This window comes from Urocitellus parryii, chromosome 1 (assembly GCF_045843805.1).
Source record: "Urocitellus parryii isolate mUroPar1 chromosome 1, mUroPar1.hap1, whole genome shotgun sequence".
NCBI classification, from domain to species: domain Eukaryota; kingdom Metazoa; phylum Chordata; class Mammalia; order Rodentia; family Sciuridae; genus Urocitellus; species Urocitellus parryii.
The window spans coordinates 130,014,201-130,036,400 of record NC_135531.1 but is presented as its reverse complement, the minus strand read 5'-3'; the positions used below and the strand labels follow the sequence as shown (position 1 = coordinate 130,036,400).

Below are 22,200 nucleotides of genomic sequence, written 5' to 3'. Positions count from 1 at the left end.
GTCAATATGAGGGGTGTAAATAAACCAGCGTGAAAGAAATGGACAACCTGAAATTAAAAGAGAGCTATGGCAAATTAGTTCTCTAAGTTCTATCTAGAAAATTAGAAAAACAAGAACAAAATAAATCCCCAAAACAAGGAAAAGGAAAGAAATAATAAAGAGCAAAAATCAATGAAGTCAAAAATAGAAAATTAAAGAAAAACCAAGGAAACAAAAAACTGGTTCTTTCCAAAATTAACAAAATTGATAAATTTCTAGAATGGCCAAAACAAAGAGAGAAAACAGAAGTCACTGACATCAGAAAAGAAATAGGAGATATCAATACTGACCCTTTAGCAATTTAGAAAAATAACAAGGAAGTATGTACCACAACCAGCTTCATACTGTTAGTTCAACAGCTTAGAGGAAATGAATGATTTCCTTAAAACCCACAAACTCCCAAGATTTAACCAGGATTAAGTAGGTAATATGAATAGCCTATAAAAGGGAATAAATTGAATTCATAATTTAAAAAGCTTCTGAAAAGGAAATCCTGAGGCCAGATAGTTTTACTGCAGAGTAATAACAAGTGACTGAAGATCTAACACCAAAGTTACAAAATCTATTTCAGAAAAATAAGAGGTGGGAACACTACTACTGAGCTCTTATAATTTTATGTTGCCTTGGCATCTGTTTTAATATGAATTGGACTTTATCATTTCAGAAGCAGCACTTAGTCACCATTGATGTAGTTCTCTACCTCCTCCTGGTTTTTCAACATGATCAATATGCATATCCCCCTTATACAACCACCCTCACCCCTGGTGACCACCTCCCCATGTAACTAACAATTAGAAACAACCTACTTGACTCTCTCCTCTAACTCCCACATCCCTAGTGACCACCTGGAATCACAGTGTGACTTGTGCCTGCTTGTTGCAGATCCACCAATTAGAATTTCCAGATGGAAACCTGCTTGCGTAATTCCCTGGGCCCCAATAAAACCTTTAATCTGCAAGTCCTTATCTCTGTCTTGTTCCCAATCCATTGTACAGTGTGTGTGTCCCAGTTGGCTCCTCACTTCCTATTAGGCCTATAAGTTGTGATCCTCTTTCTGGGATCTGTAAATAACATGTTGCTTCTGATATTTCAAATGTCAGGCTGTCTGTTGTATGTCTCAACCATTAACACATCCAAACCTAAGTCCCCTCCTGGCGAGGGCTCTCCTAGATAGCAGCTGTTTTGGTAGGAATAAACTGGACACAGGTCTGACAAGAGCCAAAAGGGTATCTGCCAGTATAAAACCAGTTTCCTGTGAGAGGAATACCTGATCAGGGATTGGACATTTAGGCATAATGCTGTCCAACAAGAAAAGAAGCATCCCATGAAAGGTTTTTTTTTTTTTTTTTTTTTTTTGTAAACATCCGTGACCAAATCCCTGGAGTCCCATCAGGTCAGGATTAAAATTTATAGCCATTCTCCTAAGAGATCTCAAGACCAAATGAAGGGAAAATAATGATACTTACCAAAAGATTTTACAAGGCTTTAATTGTCCTGATACCAAAACCCAAGGGCAACAACAATAACAACAACCCCAACAAAAGAAAACCTGTAGACTAATATATTTCCTGAACTTAGAAACAAACATCTTCACAATAGCAATGCACAAAAGAATTATACATCATGCCCAAGTTGGATTTATTGCAGATGTGTAATCTTGGTTCAACATTTGAAAATCAGTCCATGTAACTCATAATAATAACAATTTTGGGGAAAATTTAATCTATCATATTAATTGACACAGAAAAAGCATTTGACAGAATCTGACATCCATTTAGGACCAAGCTTTCAACAAGTTAAGAAGGACAGCTGCCTCAAATTGACAAAGGACACCTACAAAAATCCTAGGCTAACATTAATACTGAAGGACTGTGTGTTGTTTTTCCAAGGACAAGGCAAACATATGAAGAAACAAGGGGAAAGAAGATCTAGTTGGCAGGTTTGATATGTAAACTCCTATGGCGCTATGTCTGGATTCATAAGGACCTAGAATTTTCTACAGTGATTGATTTCTGTCCTTTCTGGTAGAGAGGAGAGGGAGGACAGCCTTAGTCATATATGTCCTTCTTTTAGGCAAGTTGGGGGAGGGAAGAGAGCTTATCCTGTGTCTACTTCGTCCCAGTTGCCTTCAGCTCAAAATAATCCTTATACCTAAGTGACATATTTGGGGGCAGCATATTCTACTATCCTTCAAGAATCAGTGGAATGATAGAATCCATTCATTAAGTGGCAGAAATGAATATAGAGAGGGGTTTTCACACTGTCAGTCACCGTGAAAAACTAAATACCAGGAACAAAGAAGAGAGGATCCTAAAACCTTTAGCAGGCGAAAAAAATCACATCACATATTAAAGGGACAAAGATTTTACACTCCACCAAATTCAACTCAAGCTCACCTGAAGTCTTCTTTTTTAACCAGGTCTTGAATTTTGTATTTCATCTCTGTGTTATCTAATTTCAGCAAGAATCCTTCAAAATTGGTTTATCCAGAATCCCAATCCTTCATGTCTGATCAACCTCAATATCCAATATGGTTTCTCATCCTGCACCATACCCTAGGTGACATCTGAGCAATCTGGTAAGAATCCCGGTAGGTCACTTTAGCCAGAACTTCCCAACATTTTTTATTTCCTCCTTAGTTTGTTCTGTCCTATGACCCATAGAACACAGAGATGAACTGAAAGACTATGAAATTCTATGAAACTGGAATCATTCTATATATTTAAGGCAGAAGTTAATGCATTAATACAGCGTCTAAGGAATTGGGGTTCAGTTCTCTCAAGGAAACTCTTTTTGAGAAAGGCTAAAAACAAATGACAATTCATGAAAGGTAGTTGTAACACCCACAAACATATGTTCACACCACTAATACACAACATCTCAAGCATGACTAAAATATGATTTTTACATTAATATACAGAGCCACAAATAATTCAGAGGTAATGCAGAAAAGAAAATGTATAAATTTCCAATAAACACAAAACTATTTTACCTCCCACTAACAAGTAATTAAAATTTAAAAATAAGCAACAAGGAGCCATCACTCTCAGTTAACAAATTGTCAGAAGTCATAAAAGTCAACAAGGATGCACCCAAACTAACCATCCAGGTTCTTTTGGTGGAATGAAAACTAGTAGAGCCATCCCTCAGGATGGGGGGGGGACCCGTTCAACAACCTTCTGCAGATACTGAAACCCAAGGATGCTCAAGTCCCTGATTCAAAATGTTATATATGCCTATGCACACATCCCAGTATACATAAAATCATCTCTAGATTCTTTTAAATAACTAATGCAATGCTATGTAAATACTTGTTATACTGTATTGTTTAGGAAATAATGCCAATAAAAAGTTGGTACATGCTCAGTACAGATGCAATTTTGGGGGGAATATTTTTGATTTGCAGTTGGTTAACTCTGGGATTCAGAACCTGCAAATATAAAGACTTGACTGTACTATCTTTCTGGAAGGCAGTCTGGCACAAGAGATAATTAGAGAAGAATGCAAATCTGTAATATAGGAATTTTGATTTCAGACTTATCATATATTAAAAAAAAACCTACAAACTACATGAGTATCCGTCACTAGAAGCCTGCCTACTAAATATTCTTCTATAGACCTGCTGATAAGGGAGGTAAGCCTACGCATAAATAAGTGAATTACAAGTAAAAACAAGTATATTTTAGGCAATAAGGTATAGAAATTGTAGGACCAACCAGGCTACATCATAATTCTTTTGGGAGGAGCTCAGATCAAGGCACTTTATGGCAGGTCCTTTCCCGGGAATGATGTGGTATGAGCCTCAGATGGTTTGTTCTTGGACAAGTTTGCCTTCAATCAGAATGTTTCTTCTCTATCCAAACTACATTTATGAAAACATGCAACTGATTTAAAAATTAGGTTGAAGGCTCCTGTAGGCCAAGCTAGTCAGATCTCATAAATGCATTTCTTATTACATATTGGAGAGCCATTCCTTGATGTTCAGATTTGCAAAGGTCTCTTGGAGATGGGAAAGACTGGAGCTGAAGGAAGCAATGAAGATGGGAAGTCACACTCAGGAGATAGTTCTAGAACAGAATCTACCAAAGTGAATGGGGTTGTGAGTGATGGTGATGGGGAAGGCGGGGGGTCTAGGTAGAATTTAAATCAAAAGGCTTATTAAAATCAGCTAGAGCTAGGTGCAGTGACTCTTTTGCCTGTAATACCAGCAGCTTGGGAGGCTGAGGCAGGAGGATTGTGAGTTCAAAACCAGCCTCAGCAATGGCGAGGTGCTAAGAAACTCAGTGAGAATCTGTCTCTCAATAAAAATGCAAAATTGGGCTGGGGATGTGGCTCAGTGGTTGAGTGCCCCTTAGTTCAATCCCCGGTACTGTCCCGTGTACTAAAAAATCGGCTAAAAACAGTTGGATGAAGTTCTTTAATCAGGACCTCAATGAATGAAGCCCCTCAAATTCTACCTCCTTCAGTCATCCCCATTCAACAGCAGCAACCATTTCCACTAGTCACCTCCACTGAAGCTTTTTAACCTATATCTCTTGGAAGTTCATCTCATTTTCTCAATTCATCTCCTGAGTGAGAATTCATCAAAAACAATTGTTTTGGTTCTGGAGATTAAACCAGGGCATTTGACCACTGAGCCACATCCACAGGCCTTTTTATCTTTTATTTTGAGGCAGGATTTCACTAAGTTGCTTAGGGCCTTGGTAAGTTGCTGAGGCTGGCTTTGAACTTGTAATTCTCTTGCCTCAGCCTCCTATCACTGGGATTACAGGTGTGCTCCACCATGCCCAGAAATATTTCACATTTAAAAAATTTCCAAACTCCGAGCTGCCCCTTATCATATACATATACAAATACACAGATTTGTATCACCCTTAGAAGGGAAGGAAGCCACCCAATTTTCTCTGTTTTATTAGGGCCATAGGCTAGAGATGACCTTATTTACTAGTTTGACCCTAGTTCCAGGACTTTGGTGGCTCAAGGCTGAGAGGGAGCACAGATGGAGGTGGGGGACAGGGCAGATGACCAGTGGCTGTTGGGTGCAAAGTGGAATACCAGTCCTCAGACTGATGGGGTAGAGCAAATGAACCACTTGTGGAGGGCTGTGAGGGAAGGGCATGGTTATAGGGGTGAGGGAAGCAGGTTACTGTTGGAGGTGGTGTTGTGTAGGAATAGGGGCAAGCAGGGGACTCTGGCAAGAATCCAGAGAAGGTGGCAGACGAGAGATGGGCCAGTGGCTGGAGCAATGATCTTTCTTGCTTCCGTTGCTTAGCTCTGCGGTTCTGGAACCAGACCTGAGAAAGAATAGCCAAATCAGAGTTTCTATTTCAAATAGGTGGCACCGTCACACGTGATCCCCTTCCTCCAAGGACAGGAGGTTCAGGCACAGGGAGTAAGCATCTCCCACATCACCAGAGGAAGAAAAGTTCTACTAGAGGCATGGCTGACCTAGGTCTGCTGACAAACTGTATTTTTAACTCTAACCTGTGTCTAAATTTGCTCAATTTGTACAACTTTGGATGAGTAAGAACTGTCACCTTCTAACAAGAAAGGGATAAATATGACATAGTGACATTTTCTCTCTCCAGATATTGGGAAATCTTCCCTAGGGTTCAGTTTAGAGATGAAGACTATTGATAAATATAATTGTTATAGACAAGATTGGGTTTAGGGGAGGATTTAGACTTAAGGTTAATCAACTCTGTGACTAGTATTGAGGAAGCCTCAGGCTGGATGAACTGCAAGGTTGTGGTTAGGGATAAGGGACAAGGTTGTGCATGTCTGTGAACAGTTAGAATTGAATTTCTGTTGGGGTTCACATCCTTATTAAATATTGAGAGTGGTAACTCAAGTCAGATTATCTTAGAGTTAGGGTTAAACTTGAGTGACATTCACAGTGTAGAGGAGGCAGTGTTAAGTGATGGGTGAAGTTTAGTTCCACTGATTGTCTATACTCAGGTAGCCCCCACTGCACTAAAGAGAATCTGCATTTTTTCCTCAAGGTAGGAGAGACCCTGAAGTATCACCTGTATTCTGGCCTCACTGAGGCCCGTGTCCCGTGCGAGACCCTCTCGGGCCCAGATGTCTGGGTACTGATTCCTCCCAAAGGCTGATTCCAGCTGCTCCAACTGTGCTGGGCTGAAGGTGGTACGGTGGCGGCGCCGGGAGTGCAAGTGACCCCTCTGTCCTTCTTGTGGAGAATGTCTACGTCTCCCCACTCCTACAGCAGAGAGCCTCCTGTAGGGCTGAGTGCTCATGTCTGAGGAGGGAGAAGAAAGGAGGGAGATGTTGCTTATGAGTGGGATCACCCATCCATCACTGGATCACTTATTTTCTGCTCAAAGCCCCCTATGCTGATTCCCCTTGGGAAACCCAGCTCACACCAGAAATCCTTCTTCTTTCATAACCACGATTCCTGGACCAGCTTAGCCTCAGTTGCTGCTATATTTCTGGGACTGGGTTGTCTGCATAGGGTTACTTCTCCGACTCACTTTCCATCCTGGGTATTCATACTTTATCTACCTGACAACTCCACTGTATGCCCAATCTGAGCCCCCCCCCCCGTTACTACCCCTCCATGTGCCTTCCCCTCCAAGTATACTCCACACCCACCTGGGGCACACCTTGTGGGCCTTCTATTTGTTTTCATGCCCTAACAACTTTCTAGGTCTCTATCGAAGGTCCCCTTTTCTTGTTTTCTGCTCTCATGAGTTACATTCAACTTAAAACTTCTTTACACAGCTCTTATCCTCCTGTACCCCAGCCTGGGAAGATGAAGCATTCTCCACTGTGTCACTCAGGCATAACCTCCCCTTACTTATGTACTCTCTGTCATTTTTCCTTCCCCTGCCCTGGCCCAGCCACCAGGCTGCAGGAACCTGAGCTCGTGGGAAAGGCTCGCCTCTCCTCCCTGCAGTCTCACTAAGCCCCCACATTAATTAGTCTGAGAACTGCCGGGGAAAGAGAGAACAGAGAGGGAAGAGGAGACACCTGGGAAGGTACAGGCTGAGAAAAGGAGATGTCTGGAGCAGACACCTATTCCCATGGGGACCCAAGTGTGGCTCCCACTCAGTGTTCACTGTTCCCCCTGGGGACTTACATGTATTGTACTGCTCTCTCATGATCAAAGCCTCGGCCCCTCCAGCTCCCCCTCTTACAGAAGGCAGTGTTCTGGGGCAAACTCTGGGATTAGGAGTGAAGGCATAGGCTCCAGCTATGCCTCCGCCTCACCAGAAGCCAGGGCCTCATTTCTGCCTGTGAAGCAAAGGAGTTCTATTTAAGGACCCCATGGTTTTAATATACTAGGATTCTGGTTTTCATTTCTTCTCCCAGCCTTCCTCATGGTGAACCACTGCCTCAGAGGAGACTAGACATGAGTCTCACACCTGTTTCCCACCTCAGGGCCCCAAGCCCAGCTTGGGAAGTCACTCACCCACTGTGGAGGTCAGAGTCCCTGCAGCTGGGTATCTCTCAGGCAAGAGGGTGCTGCAAATTCGCCCCTTCCTTTGCTTCCCCTGCTGGCTCCTCCCTTCAGCTTCCATGATTAGCCACCAACACCAAAGACAGTCCAGCCTCCTGTGTCCCTGAATCTTTGATTCTAGTCTTTCTGTTTCTGTTGATCCCTTCTATGCCCGTGATCTCTCTCCTCCTTTTGTTGTACAATCTCTGATCTGTGTGTGCGCGCGTGTGTGTAAAGATATAGGAATATAGAGAGATGTCTCTTCACTGACTTTTATTTTTTTCTAATTCCTCATTCTCATTCCCCACATCTCTCTCTCTTTTTCTCTCTCCCCTTCATCTGATTCTCTATTTTTCTCTCTCTCGATCTTCTTTCCACCAGGATGCTGCTCTCTCTTCTTTCAGCTGCCTGTTTTCCCACACCACCTCTCTCTCCTTGAGTCTTGGAGGAGTGACCTCCTCCTGGCCCCTGTGGGCCCATCCAATCATTACCTGGTCACCAGAGCCCCCTTGCTTTGGGGAGGATCACAAGCCGGATGAGGGAAGGTGTTCTGTTGGAGGGTCCAGGGACTGGGGCCAAGAGCTCATATTCCCAGGGGACCAGAATCTTTTGTCCAGTTAAATCCCCTCCTGGGAGCAGGCAGAGAAAGAAGGGTAAAATACATTCCTACTAAGTCCCCCTTCTCAGAACCCCACTGTAGGGAGGGAGGAGGAAGGCGGGGACAACCAGTGGGTAAGAGGCAGGGCCTCTCTGGCATCTCAGTGTGCAGGTGATACCCAAGGACCTGTTTCTAGAAAACTAAAAAAATGAAGAGCCAAGTGCATGCTTGGTACCCTAATATCCCAGAATATACCAGCCACCCTCTCAGAACAATCTGAACTCAATCCATAGGATAAATCTCCAGGGCACCAATGTTATTATGTACTTTCTGATTTCTTCCTTTGAAAGTCACCTGCACATTCATCTAGAAATCTCAGGACATCAAGACCTTTCAAGGCCACTGAGATTTTCAAAAAAACCCTGATCCTTGAGCGCATGTGAATTCCAGAAGCATTCAGTCCTACCCAAACCTCAGGATACTCTGCAATAAACAGATTCCCATGACATTTTGGCATTCTGATTCTTTAAGGAAACCCTGATATATCTGGAATGTCTGAGCAGTCAGGACCACCTGAATCCTATAGTACTCTGACTCTTGAGGTTGCTTAGACCCTGGAAGTACCTTCTGTCATCCCCAGTATACCCTGATACTTTAAGGACAATCTGATATTCTAGGACTTTAGGATCCTCCATGACACTCTGAAACCTAAGGGCACTCTGGTACCCAGGACATTACACCTTTACTAGGTGATTCCCACCCTGTTACATGAAGTTCCAATCTTTTAGGACACATTGACCTGATGACACACTACCTTTCTTGGAACTTGTATTCCTGCAGTTTGATCCCCAAGGTCACTCTAACTTCTTAATCACATCCTTTAAAAACTTTTTGACAATTCAAGAATGGAAACATCATAAACCTCTAGGAGCCTGATGTTTATAATATGGTCCAAAGATCATTATCAGTAGCAAATGGGAGCCTGTTAGAAATGCAGAATCTCATGTCCTACCTACTGAATCAGAATCTGTGTTGTAACAAGATCCCCAGGAGAACTGAATGTATATTTGTCTTAGGCAGGTTGGGATGCAGTAACAAAATAGCACAGACTGGGTAGCTTCAATAATAGACATTTATTTCTCATAGTTCTGGGGAGTGAAGAAGTACAAGATCAAGGGGATGGCCGGTTTAGTTCCCCAGTTGAGGTCTCTCTTCATGGCTTGCAGATAGCTAATTTCTCACTGTGTTTTTACTTGGTGGAGAGAGAACCAGCTTTCTTCTTCTCAGAAGGACACTAATGCCATCATGGGGCCTCCTACTTATTACCCCATCTAAATCTAATTAACTCTAAAGAATTCCACCTCCAAATACCATCATACTACCAAATTAAGGTGCACCCTTATTTTTTTTTGGTGGGGAGGGACACAAACATTCAGTACATAACAAAGTAAAATCAAGAAGCCCTTCTCCAAAACACCAACTTGTCTTTCCATATCCTAGCATATTAGTCAGTTCCACAACACTGTGAACAAAATACTGTAAAAAAATAAAGGAGGACAAGAATGTTTTTTGGACTAGGAATATTTTGGATCATGGCTTCATAGACGTAGTCTGTAGTTGTCTGGCTGCATTGCTTTGGACATGAATTGAGGCAGAACATCATGGTGGAATGGCATGGTGGAGGAAAGCTGCTCAACCCATGACAGTTGGGAAGTGCAGAGGGAGAAGAAGGGACTGGGGACAAGATACAGTCCTCAAGGTCATGCTCCCGAGGACCTTACTCCTGCCAAATAAGTTCTACCATCTATAGTTTCTACTACTCCCCAATAATCCATTTAGCTGTAAATCTCTTGATGGACTAATCCATTGATGAGGTACCCTTATGATCCAAGTACTTCCACATATCTTCACCTGTGAATATTTCTGTTGGGGAACAAGCCTTCAACATATGAGCCTTTGGGGGTCATTTCATATTCAAATCATAACATTCAGTATATCCTGGGATATACTGTGTTCTAGATAGAGTATATTAGATCTCCTACCCTGAACCCCATGGAAGCCCTTGCAAAACCCAGTAGCATGTAATCAACTTGAACCCACAACAAAACACCAAATTACAATGAACTCTGGTGCCTCAAGATACCCTAACCCTACACAAGCACTCTGACTACCATCCAGGACAACCAGTTGCTCCAGAACACTCTGGTATTACAAAGAAACTCTGACTACTACCTTTGATTCCTAAGGACACCCAGATGCTATGTTTGACTTGACATCACAGGATACCATAATTCCTCAAGAGACTGGAATTTTTAGAAGCATATGTTATACCAGGACACCATATTCCTATCCACAACCTGACTTGCAAGGAAAACTGAAACCCAGAATATTTTTATTTGACATAAGGTAGAATGGTGGATTTGAGCCATGAGCTCAAATCCCAGCTATACAGCTTAGGATTTATGTGATTGTGGACTCATTGCCTAATACTTCTAAGTCTTAGTTTCATCATCTGTGGTTAAAAATCTAGTAAATTCTCTTTGTCTGAAGTAGTTATACTCCACAAAGCCACCATGTGAATTATTGAATACCCCCTTTAGTCAGGGTCTGGCTATAATCTGTATTATGTTTAAAATATAACTTTGTATTATATATATTTCTGTATTATGTTTAATTCTATTTGAATTAACAATATTTGAAAGATAGTATAAAACTCATGGTCAACAGCACTGTAAATCATGCCTGAACAAAGCTTATCTAATGCTTGTATTTTCTCTGCAAGGCACATCATAGCCTTCTTACTCTTCAAAACAGTAGACTGAATTTCAGAACTCATTTGAGCCCATTTTAAACTGCAAAACCACCAACAAAGAGCACAAAAATATAAAAATGACACTAAATATGTCATGGAAAGAACCTATGAGAGCTGAAACAAGAATGTGGCCATTCAGTTTTCAGTGTTCTAGGCATGCATGTGGCTGCAAATGTCCACCAACATGCCAAAGAGTAATGCAAAAAACAATGGATTTAGGGGTCACAAATAGATGTTAGTAAGTATGTGAATTCACAAATGTGGAATCCATGAATAATTAAGGCAGAGTGTACTTACTTCATGGAATTGTGATGATTGAGTTAATAAAAGGAAGCATGTAGAATTGTAACTTGAAAATCATCATCATCATCATCATCACCATCATCACCATCATCACCACAATTCCTAAGGATTCTAACTCTAAGAATAATTCTGTTCATGCCAAATCCTTGAATTTTGAGGGCAAAAAAGATGCTTTCATTTTAGGAGAACATGTGCTTCCAAGGAGCTTTGACCTCATTAGCTTATGGTCACATAAGTTTGAGCTCAGAATGACTCCATGACCCTCTAAGATACACAGACCACAAAGACATGGTGAGATGTTGGAATCTTTGACCCCATAAGAAATTCCTTGACATGATAGGAGGCAGACAATCAAAGCAAAATTCCTCTTGCCCATTTAGAACTCCCACTACTCTATTCTTGTACAAGGTATACCACCACTGAAAAACCACTCAACACCCAACCCCAGTCTAGGAGATACCCTGATTATAAGGCCTGCCCATGGGGCTGTGTGTTGTGTGTGTGTGGTGCTAGGGACTGAACCCAGAGCCTCATACATGTAGGCAAATTCTCTACCCCTGAGTTACATCTCCAGTCCTTTCAATTTTCAGACAGGTTCTCACTAAGTCTCCTAGGCTGGCCTTGAACTTAAGATCCTCTTGCCTCGATCTCTATAGTAGCTGGGATTACAGGTGTGCCCCACCTTGTCCAGCTCCATAAGATATTTTGATCATATAAAGACATAACCTTATTTTCTAAGACACACCTGATCATTCAGTGTACCTTAGTACACAGAATGTCTTGATGACAGGACATTTGTGTCCAGTGTACTCTCTCACAGTCCCAGACTTCTCAACAGGTACTACAATCATTGCCACACTCTCCCTATTCCTGCCACACTCTCCCTATTCCTGACACACAGACAGCCCAGAACAGCTTTTGACACATGGAACCCCATGAGTCCACACAATAATTATCTTAAATCATCAAGAAATCTTGGCCTCTCAAGGAAATCATTCTTATATAACATACAATGTTATATATATCACATAGATATATAATGTCCTCAAATATCTTAATTTTCTTGGCATTCTCAGCTTTCTTGAGCATGCTCTGTTCATCCAGGACTTTCTGATTCCTATGGATACTCTGGTGGTACAAACACTTGACACTTTATAGCAGATGTATTTGAATCTTTATAAATCCATAGAGACCACCATATCTTCAAAATACCTAATTCTCATTCTTTCAGATGCCAAAGGGGTATGTTGAACTATATGGAAGACCTTGACAACTATAGGCTTCCAGAGCATCCAAGAGTCTCTGAACCACCCAGATGGCCCAACTTATGAAATACTCCAACTCTAAGAAACAATTTGATCCTCTAGAACACTTTGACATTAAAGTTGAGATAAGGACACTTCAAGAATATTATGCATGTACAAATATGGCATAGTGAGTCCCACTATTATGTATGATTATAAAGCACTAATAAAAATGTTCTTCTGGGTGGCAGAATAGAGGAGGTGGTGCTCCTGGCCACGCTGTGGACTGAAACCAAGAAAACTGACAAGCAGCTTCTCAGCAAGGTGGTTAACAACAACAACAACAACAAAAAAGTGAGGAGACTTTACTAGAATTTAAAACTGAGCATTCAAAGATCAGGGACTCAGGAGTTTGGATATAATAAAATAAGGGAGAAATCCCCAATGGCACAGCCACTGCCACAGCCATGTCAGAAGCTCCAGCTAGAGAGCTTCCTCCATGAGCATAGTGGAGGGATAAGGGAATTAAAAGGACCCACATATTTTGGAGACCCAAGGTGTGTCTGAGTACAGAGCATTTAGAGATCAAGGACATTGCTTGGAAAACCTGAAGGACACCCCTGCACAATATCCACATGTGGGGAAGAAGCTGCCATCTATCCAGGTGGTGTGTGGAGGACAAAGGAAAGAACCATTTTGCAGCTGCTCTGCATATCTGGCCAGGAACCCAGAAGAGTAGGAGTGAGAGAAATTGTTTAGAGACTGAACCCAAGACCAGGAAATATGGGGTCTGCAGGTGATGTAGGGGACTAAGAAATGGGTCCCCCACTACACGAGTGGACCCAGAAGAGATCCCTGGGGTAAAGTCTTTCAACATGGATCAGCAAGTACTGGGCACTGGAGGTGCACTGATTTAAAATCTCCAGACCAATTAGCATTGAGTGAAGAGCCTGAAGCCCACCTAAGCCAAAATCCTGCTTCCAGGAACTCTGCCTATGGGATTACCTCTTTCACTCCAGCAATCCAGAGGTTAGAGCATCACCCTCCAGAAGACCCCTCCTAAAACCACTGAGAAGAGAAGCTGAGACTACTTCGAATTTGAATGGAAAAACTTCTTTAACTTTTCATCAAGATGTTTTTCTTTTCCTTTTTTAAAAAATTCTTTGTCACTGTTAATTGTGATCTTAATGGTATATGGACATTTATATAGTCTCCTATTTTTTCCCCTTCTCATCTCTAGCTTTTTTGAAGCCAGTTATTTTACATGAATTAGTTTTTGTGAACTAGGATGTTTGATTAGTATATTTCATTTTTGTTTTGTATTCTTTTTAAAAAATTATATATATATATATATATATATATATATATATATATATATATATATATATCCTACCTTTATTCTTCTGCTAATAGCCAATCTCTATTGTTCTCTCTTTCACTCTTTCTTTAATATTTTTTTCTGTCTTCTCTCCTCCTCCCCCATCATAATCATCACATCCTATATTACTTATTTTCTCTCCCTGTCCATCTTTTGAAAATGGAAAATCCTTTTGAAAACTTGCTGTTTTTATTATATGCAATAATTGATCATATCATTTATGTATATTGTGATAATTAATATTGTATATATCATAGAATAAATTATTTGGCTTAATGATTATTTGGCATTGGTTGGTGTTATTATTTTTCTTCCCCTAAACAGTGAGGTACTGGACACCTTCAGGGACAGTATAAGTCCACAAGGTAAAAACTCTACTGCCTCAGATCCATACTATTAAATGGGTAGACACACAAATAATATGAATAAAAAAGGGAACAAATTGCCTAAAGCAAACCAATATACTCTAAGAACAGAATCCATAGACATCATAGTGAAAGAAATGTTGGAGAAAGAGTTTAGAATATACATAGTTGAAATGATCTGTAAAGCAAAGGATGATGTAATACAGCAAATACAAGTAGCAAAAGATCACTTCAATAAAGAGATAGAGCTTCTGGAAAAAATTACAAACAAATAAACAAAAACTCCTTGGAATGAAAGAAACAATAATCAAATAAAAAATTCAACAGAAACTATCACCAACAGATTAGACCACTTGAAGACAATGTATAATCTTGAAAATAGAGTGGACCATGGAGGAAAGATGTTAAGAAACTATGAACAGAACTTCCAAGAATTATGGAATAACATGAAAAGACCAAATTTAAGATTTATTGAGATAAAGGTACAGAAGATATAAACCAAAGGAATGTACAATCTTTTCAAAGAATTAACAACAGAGAATTTCCCAAATCTAAATAATGATGGAAAATCAAATACAAGAGGCTTACAGGACCCCAAATGTGCAAAATTTCAACAGACAAATCAGGCACATTATAATGAAAATGCCTAGCATACAGAATAAAGATAGAAATTTAAAGGCTGCAAGAGAAAAGTATCAGTTACATATAGGGGGAAAACAATGGATCTCAGCAGATTTCTCAACCTAGACCCTCAAAGCTAGGAGGTCCTGGAATAACATAAACCATGTTTGAAAGAAAATGGATGCCAACCAAGAATTCTATATCCAGCAAAATTAAGCTTCAGACTTGAAGATGAAATAAAAATCTTCCATGATAAACAAAATTAAAAAGAATTCTCAACCGGAAAGCCTGCACTTCAGAATATTCTCAACAAAACATTCCATGAAGATGAAAAAAAAAGTCAAAACCAGAGAAGAGAGGAACTGTGCTAAAGGAACAGTCAATCAAAGGAGAAACTAATTCAAGTAAAAGCTAGAGAAAAACCAAAATGACTGGGGACACAAATCATGTCTCAATAATAACCTTGAACATTAATGGCCTAACCTCATCAGTCAAAAGACATAGACTGGTAGATTGGATTATGAAACAAGATCCAACAATATTCTGTCTCCACAGACTCATCTCATAGGCAAAGACATCCACAGACTGAAGATGAAAGGATGGGAAAAAACTATTACTCAAATGGATCATACAAACAAGCAGGGTTTCTATCCTCATATCATATAAAGTGGACTTCAAGCCAAAGTCAATCAGAAGAGACTATGACATTTCATGGTGCTTAAGGGAATTGTATATCAACCAGATATAACAATCATAAATATTTATGCTCCAAACAATGGAGCATTTATGTACATAAAGCAAACCTTTCTCAACTTCAAGAATCAAATCAAATAGATCACAGCACAACAATACTGGCAACTTTAGCACACCTCTCTCACTACTGGCTAGATCTTCCAAATAAAAACTAAGCAAAAAAACTCTATAGAACAAAATAACATAATCAATAATTTAAACTTAGCATATATAGAATATTTCATCCATCAATGACTGAATACATTTTCTTCTCAGCAGCACACAGATCTTTCTTGAATATAGACCTTGTTATGTAAGCTATCACATATGTTGGCATCCAGTTGCAATATCACCTTAATATATTTTTAGCATCTGTAGGGTTATTCTGATAGATCCCTTTCCATTGATGTTAATTTTTGTGTTCTTGTTTTTTTCTTGATTACACTTGTTTGATTTTTATCATATTTTAGCTGTATTATTTATTCATTATTTCATATATTTCTGCTCCTATAATCTTAGTCTTTTCTTCCTGCTACTTAATTTGAAAATAATTTGTTACTCTAGCTTCTTTCTGATACAAATACTTTAAGTTACTAACATTCATCTGAGTACTGTTTCATCCCAGAGATTCTGATATTTTAAGCCTTTATTATCAGCTTAAAACACTTTTTATTTACTTTTCTTGTGCTTTCTTCCTCAACCTGAGAGATATTATAAGTGTGCCATTTGATTTTGAAATAGTTGATATTGGGGTAGTGTCTTAAGGTAATTGATTAAAAAATGTAATAAATCATGCAGAAAATACAGTCTGCATGATTTCAAATTTTAAAAAGTAATGGAAATGCTTTTTATATTGATTGTATTAGTTACATACCTGTCAAAACTGATCAAATTGCATACTTAGGCATTTTATTGTACTTCAATTTTACCTCAGTAAAGCTATGGAAAATGTGTTCTTCTGCTTGATAAACATTCCTTAAGGCCTAGGATACCTGCTTACCATGACATCATATCTCTCCAGTCCTCCTGTCTTTGCAAGATGCTCCAAGTCTGCCAAACTCTCTGACTTTCCTATTTCAGCTACATCTGACCCTTTATAACTTACTTGGCTTCTCTAAGAATGCAGTTACTCTGACCATTTAGAATATCATAATGATAACAAAACACCTGCAAGCTACCCGGGCATGCTTACTATCCTCAGATGAGGTGAACCCACAGGATACTACTCTAACCATGTAAGGACCAGCTGATATCCTCTGTGAATCAAGTCTCTATAAAGATGTATTGGATAACACAAACCCTAGTTTATTCTGAATATAAAACACTCTGCCTTCTAGTTTATTCAACCATAGAGGGACATCTTAAAGTCCTAAGACATTATCACTCCCAGGGCAGTCTAGCCATCCAAAGTGACTTAGATCCTCCAGTACATCTGATACCTCAGGAAACTCTAACCTATAAGGACATCCAGCCTATTGAATTCCCAGTGACCTTGCAGAATGATCTTAAGTTATCTACTGAACACCCAGGAAATTGTCTCTTAAGGATGCTCTAATCCTAGAAGGATACCTTGTGAGTTTGACTCCCTGTATAAAGATTCTAGAACTAACCCTTTGTGATGTAAATTACTTAGTCACTTCAAGCCTCATTTTCTTCATTTGTAAAATGCTGTGATTTGAATGAGCCTCTCCCAAAGGTCCATACACAAAAACTTGGTCCCCACAATTGTGATATTGGAAGGTATCACAGATCTTTAAGATGCAGGGTTAGTGGGAGGTCCTTAGGTCACTGGGGATGCACCCTTTAAGAAATTAAGGGACCCAACATGTTCTTGCTTTCTGTCTTCTATGATTCAAGATGTGACCATTATTACACATACTCCTGCCATTATGCACTGCCCATACCAGAGGTCAAACCGATGGGGCTTCCCAACCTTAACACTTGAATTTCCTAAACTGTGAGTTAAATAAATCTTTTATCTTTTTAAAGTTAGTTGTCTCAGGTATTTAATTGTGGTGACTGTAACCTGATTAATAAAAGTACAAAGCCAGGGCATTCCTTCTGAGACCTGGGCAGGCAAGGACAATACCTGTCTGCTGTAGTGCCCCAAGTGAGGGTCTGATCTCAGGGCATAGGATAATAAATAGAATGAATTTCAAGAATGGGGACAGAAGCTACCTTTACTTAATGTTAAGAGCTTCAAATTTGTGATCTTTAAATTTATCTATTCTAGAGCACAAGGTGGACTAGGAAGGGCCAAGGTGGTTCATGCATTAATAAAACTTCTTGAAAATAATATTGTCAAATATTCTTGGTCTTGGGTAAGATATTCTTGGTGAAATAGGGATGAAGATGATTTTTCCCCCCAGAGGGATGAATATTCCATTGTCTCAGTGTTAAGAAAACATTTTCCTTTTCTTTTGTGCAGGTGGGGTCTCACTATGTTGCCCAGGCTGACCTCAGAATCCCAGGCTCAAGATCCTCTCACCTCAGCCTTCCATTACCATGCCCTGCTCAAAAACACTTTTCTTTCCTCATTACTCTAAAGTCCACAAAACATGCTGAAATTTTGATTGGGATTATACTGAGTCAATGAATTAAAAAGATGTTTTAAAGAAATGTTACTTGTTCAATAAGACAAGGGTGAGTATAATAGTGCAGGAGAAAGAGACTGTCTTTGGAAGACTCTGACTAGAAGGCTGCTCCCAAGTCCATCTTCAATGTTGAGGACTAAAGGAAAATATTTACCTGTTGTCTTTGTGCCTTAAAATCTAAACTGAATATAACATTTTTTTTGATCACTTTCTTCTCAGGAACATCTCATGTTACTTTGGAGAGATCTGTGACCATTTGGATTTTTGGCCTTATTTTGAGAGAGAGAGAGAGAGAGAGAGAGAGAGAGAGAGAGAGAGAGAGAGAGAGAGAGAGATTTTAATATTTATTTTTTAGTTTTCCGTGGACTCAACATCTTTGTTTGTATGTGGTGCTGAGGATCAAACCCTGGCGGCATGCATGCCAGGCGAGCATGCTACCGCTTGAGCCACATCCCCAGCCCGATTTTTGGCCTTATTAAGATCTGGAATTTTTGGGCTTTCTACAGATTTTTTTTTCTTGAAGTGTCCAATAGTTAACCAACTTATATCTTGGATCCAATAATCTAGATAAATGTCCCTTGAATTTTAGTCTCCTTCACACCATACAGGGATGAATAGTTGTCTAGATGAAAAAGCTCCTTTAAGAATGAGAGTTACTAGGAAAAAAAAAAAAGAATTGTACAGATAAGGTCTTAGGGTTCTCTAGTGAAAAAAACTCAAAGGATATATGTAATAAAGAGAGTAATTATAGTCAATTGACTTATGGAGGCTGAGAAGCCCAAAGAACTTCGGTAAGCAAGCTGGAGACCTAAGAATTCCAGTCTGAAAGCTGGCAGACTTGAGACCTAAGAAGAATTTGCCAGTAAGTGGATAAATCTGGAGAATTTTGTGCTAAGTGAAATAAGCCAATCCCAAAAAAGCAAAGGTTGAATTTTTTTAAATTTGTGAAAGCTAACCCACAATAAGACAATAAGAAGTTCGGTGGATTAGACAAAGGGGAATGAAGGAAAGAGAGGGAAGATAGGAATAGGAAAGACAGTGGAATGAATCAGACTTAACTTTCCTTTATACATACATGACTATACCACAATGGATCTCACATTTGTGTACATCCATAAGACTGGGGTCCTAATTAGAATGATATATTCCATACTTGTCTAATTATACTAAAATGGAATCTACTGTCATGTATATCTAAAAAGAACAATAAAAAAGAGGAGTGTAGGTTTCAGTTTAAATATAAAGGCAGGAAAAAATTATGACCCAGTTTGAGTAGCCAGGCAAGAGGAGTTCTCTTTTTTACTAAAAGGAAGGTCAGTTTTTTGTTCTATTTGGGCTTCCAACTGATTGGACATATTTGGGAGGATAATCATCTTTACTCAGTCTACTGCTGAGTCAAACATTGATTTCAATGTAAATACGTATCAAAATACTGCATGGTACCTCAAAAATATGTAGTTCTTATGCCTCAATTTAGAAGAAATAGGCAGGTGTGGTGGTGCACACTTGTAATACCAGTTGGCTCAGGAGGCTGAGGCAGGATGATTGCAAGCTTAAAGCCAGCCTCAGCAAGTAAGTGAGACTCTAAGCAACTTAATGAGACCCTGTCTCAAAATAAAAAATAAAAAGGGACTGAGAATGGGGCTCGGTGGTTGAGTATCCCTGCATTCAATGCCTGGTACAAAAGATAATTAAAATTAGAAAAATGTTATTCTCATCCAAAAACACTCTCACAGATACACTCTGAATAATATTTGATCAAATACCTGGGTACCCTGTGGCCCAGCCAAGTTGACATGTAATTAACAATTACAGATAATATAGTCCCTCTTCCCCCACCAAATTCACAGTCTAATAAGGAAGAAATAAAGCCACCAGTCTTGGAAAAAAGTATTTAAAAAAATAGTTCAAAGAAATTTGACTTATTCTGGTGCTTAGCTTTTTAAGTTCTTTTTATACCCTAGAGATTAGTGTTCTATCTGATGTGAGAGGGGTAAAAATTTGCTCCCAGGATGTAGGCTCTCTGTTCACTTCACAGATTGTTTCTTTCGCTGAGAAGAAACTTTTTAGTTTGAATCCATCCCATTTATTGATTCTTGGTTTTAATTCTTGCACTATAGGAGTCTTATTAAGGAAGTTGGGGCCTAATCCCACATGATGAAGATTAGGGCCTACTTTTTTCTTCTATTAGATGAAGAGTCTCTGGTTTAATTTCTAGGTTCTTGATCCACTTTGAGTTGAGTTTTGTGCATGATGAGAGATAGAAGTTTAATTTTATTTTGTTGCACATGGATTTCCAGTTTTGCCAGCACCATTTTTTGAAGATGTTATCTTTTCTCCAGTGCATCTTTTGACACCTTTGTCTAATACAAAATAATTGTAATTTTGTGGGTTAGTCTCTGTGTCTTCTATTCAGTACCATTGGTCTACTAGTCTATTTTGGTGCCAATACCATGCTGTTCCAAACTATTGCTCTGCAGTATAGTTTAAGGTCTGGTATAGCAATGTCACCTGCTTCACCCTTCCTGCTAAAGATTGCTTTAGCTATTCTGAGTCTCTTATTTTTCCAGTTGAATTTCATGATTTATTTTTCTATTTCTATGAGGAATGCCATTGGGATTTTGATCGGAATTGCATTAAAGCTGTATAATGCTTTTGGTAGTATGGTCATTTTGATAATATTAATTCTGCCTATCCAAGAGCAAGGTAGATCTTTCCATCTTTTTTTAAAGAGAGAGAGAGAAGAGAGAGAGAGAGAGAGAGAGAGAGAGAGAGAGAGAATTTTTAATATTTATTTTTCAGTTTTCAGTGGACGAAACATCTTTATTTTATGTGGTGCTGAGGATCGAACCCAGCACCCTGCGCATGCCAGGTGAGCGCATTACCGCTTGAGCCACATCCCCAGTCCAGAGCTTCCCATCTTCTAAGGTTTTCTTTGATTTCTCTCTTTAGGGTTCTGTAGTTTTCATTTTATAGATTTTTCACCTCTTTCATTAAGTTGATTCCCAAGTATCTTTTTTTTTTGAGGTTATTGTGAATGGGGTAGTTTTCCTAATATCCTTCTCAGAGGATTTGTCACTGATATACAGAAATGCCTTTGATTTATGGGTATTGATTTTATATCCTGCCACTTTGCTGAATTCATTTACTAGTTCTAGGAGTTTTCTGGTTGATGTTTTTGGGATTTTCTAGGTATAGAATCATATCATCAGCAAATAGTGCTAATTTAAGTTCTTCTTTTCCTATACTTATTCCTTTAATTTCTTTCATCTGTCTAATTGCTCTGGCCAGTATTTCAAGAACTATATTGAATAGAAGTGGTGAAAGAGGGCATCCCTGTCTTGTTACAGTTTTTAGAGGGAATGCCTTCGATTTTTCTCTATTTAGAACGATATTGGCCTGAGGCTTAGCATAGATAGCTTTTACAATGTTGAGATATGTTCCTGTTATCCCTAGATTTTATAGTGTTTTGAACATAAAGGGGTGCTGTATTTTGTCAAATGCTTTTTCTGTGTCTATTGAGATGATCATATGATTCTTATCTTTAAGTCTATTGATGTGATGAATTACCTTTATTGATTTCTGTATGTTGAACCAAACTTGTATCCCTGGAATGAATCCCACTTGATCATGGTGCACTATTTTTTTGATATGTTTTTGTATTTGATCTGCCAGAGTTTCATTGAGAATTTTTGCATCTATGTTCATTGGAGATATTGGTCTGAAGTTTTTTTCTTTGATGTGTCTTGCCTGATTTTGGGATCAGGGTGATATTAGCCTCATAGAATGAGTTTGGAATTACTTCCTCTTTTTCTATTTCCTGAAATAAATTGAAGAGTATTGGGTATCAGTTCTTCTTTAAAAGTCTCATAGAACTTGGCTGTGTATCCATCTGGTCCTGGGCTTTTCTTGGTTGGTAAGCTTCTGATGGAATCTTCTATTTCCTCACTTGATATTGATCTGTTTAAATTGTGTATATCTTCCTGACTCAATCTGGGCATATCGTATGACTTAAGACATTTGTTGATGTCTTCAATTTTATTGGAGTATCAAAT

General features: G+C 39.2%; 1 protein-coding gene across 1 annotated transcript; it reads right to left on the bottom strand.

Annotated features, from left to right (window-relative positions):
* Positions 1–4,994: 4,994 nt before the first annotated feature.
* Positions 4,995–7,580, bottom strand: Prop1 (PROP paired-like homeobox 1). The gene is made up of 3 exons (XM_026414279.2): positions 7,472–7,580; positions 6,066–6,298; positions 4,995–5,333 (listed from the first exon to the last, which is right to left on the bottom strand). Exons 1-3 carry the CDS (start codon positions 7,578–7,580, stop codon positions 4,995–4,997), a joined length of 681 nt encoding a protein of 226 aa, XP_026270064.2.
* Between the last annotated feature and the right edge of the window lie 14,620 nt (positions 7,581–22,200).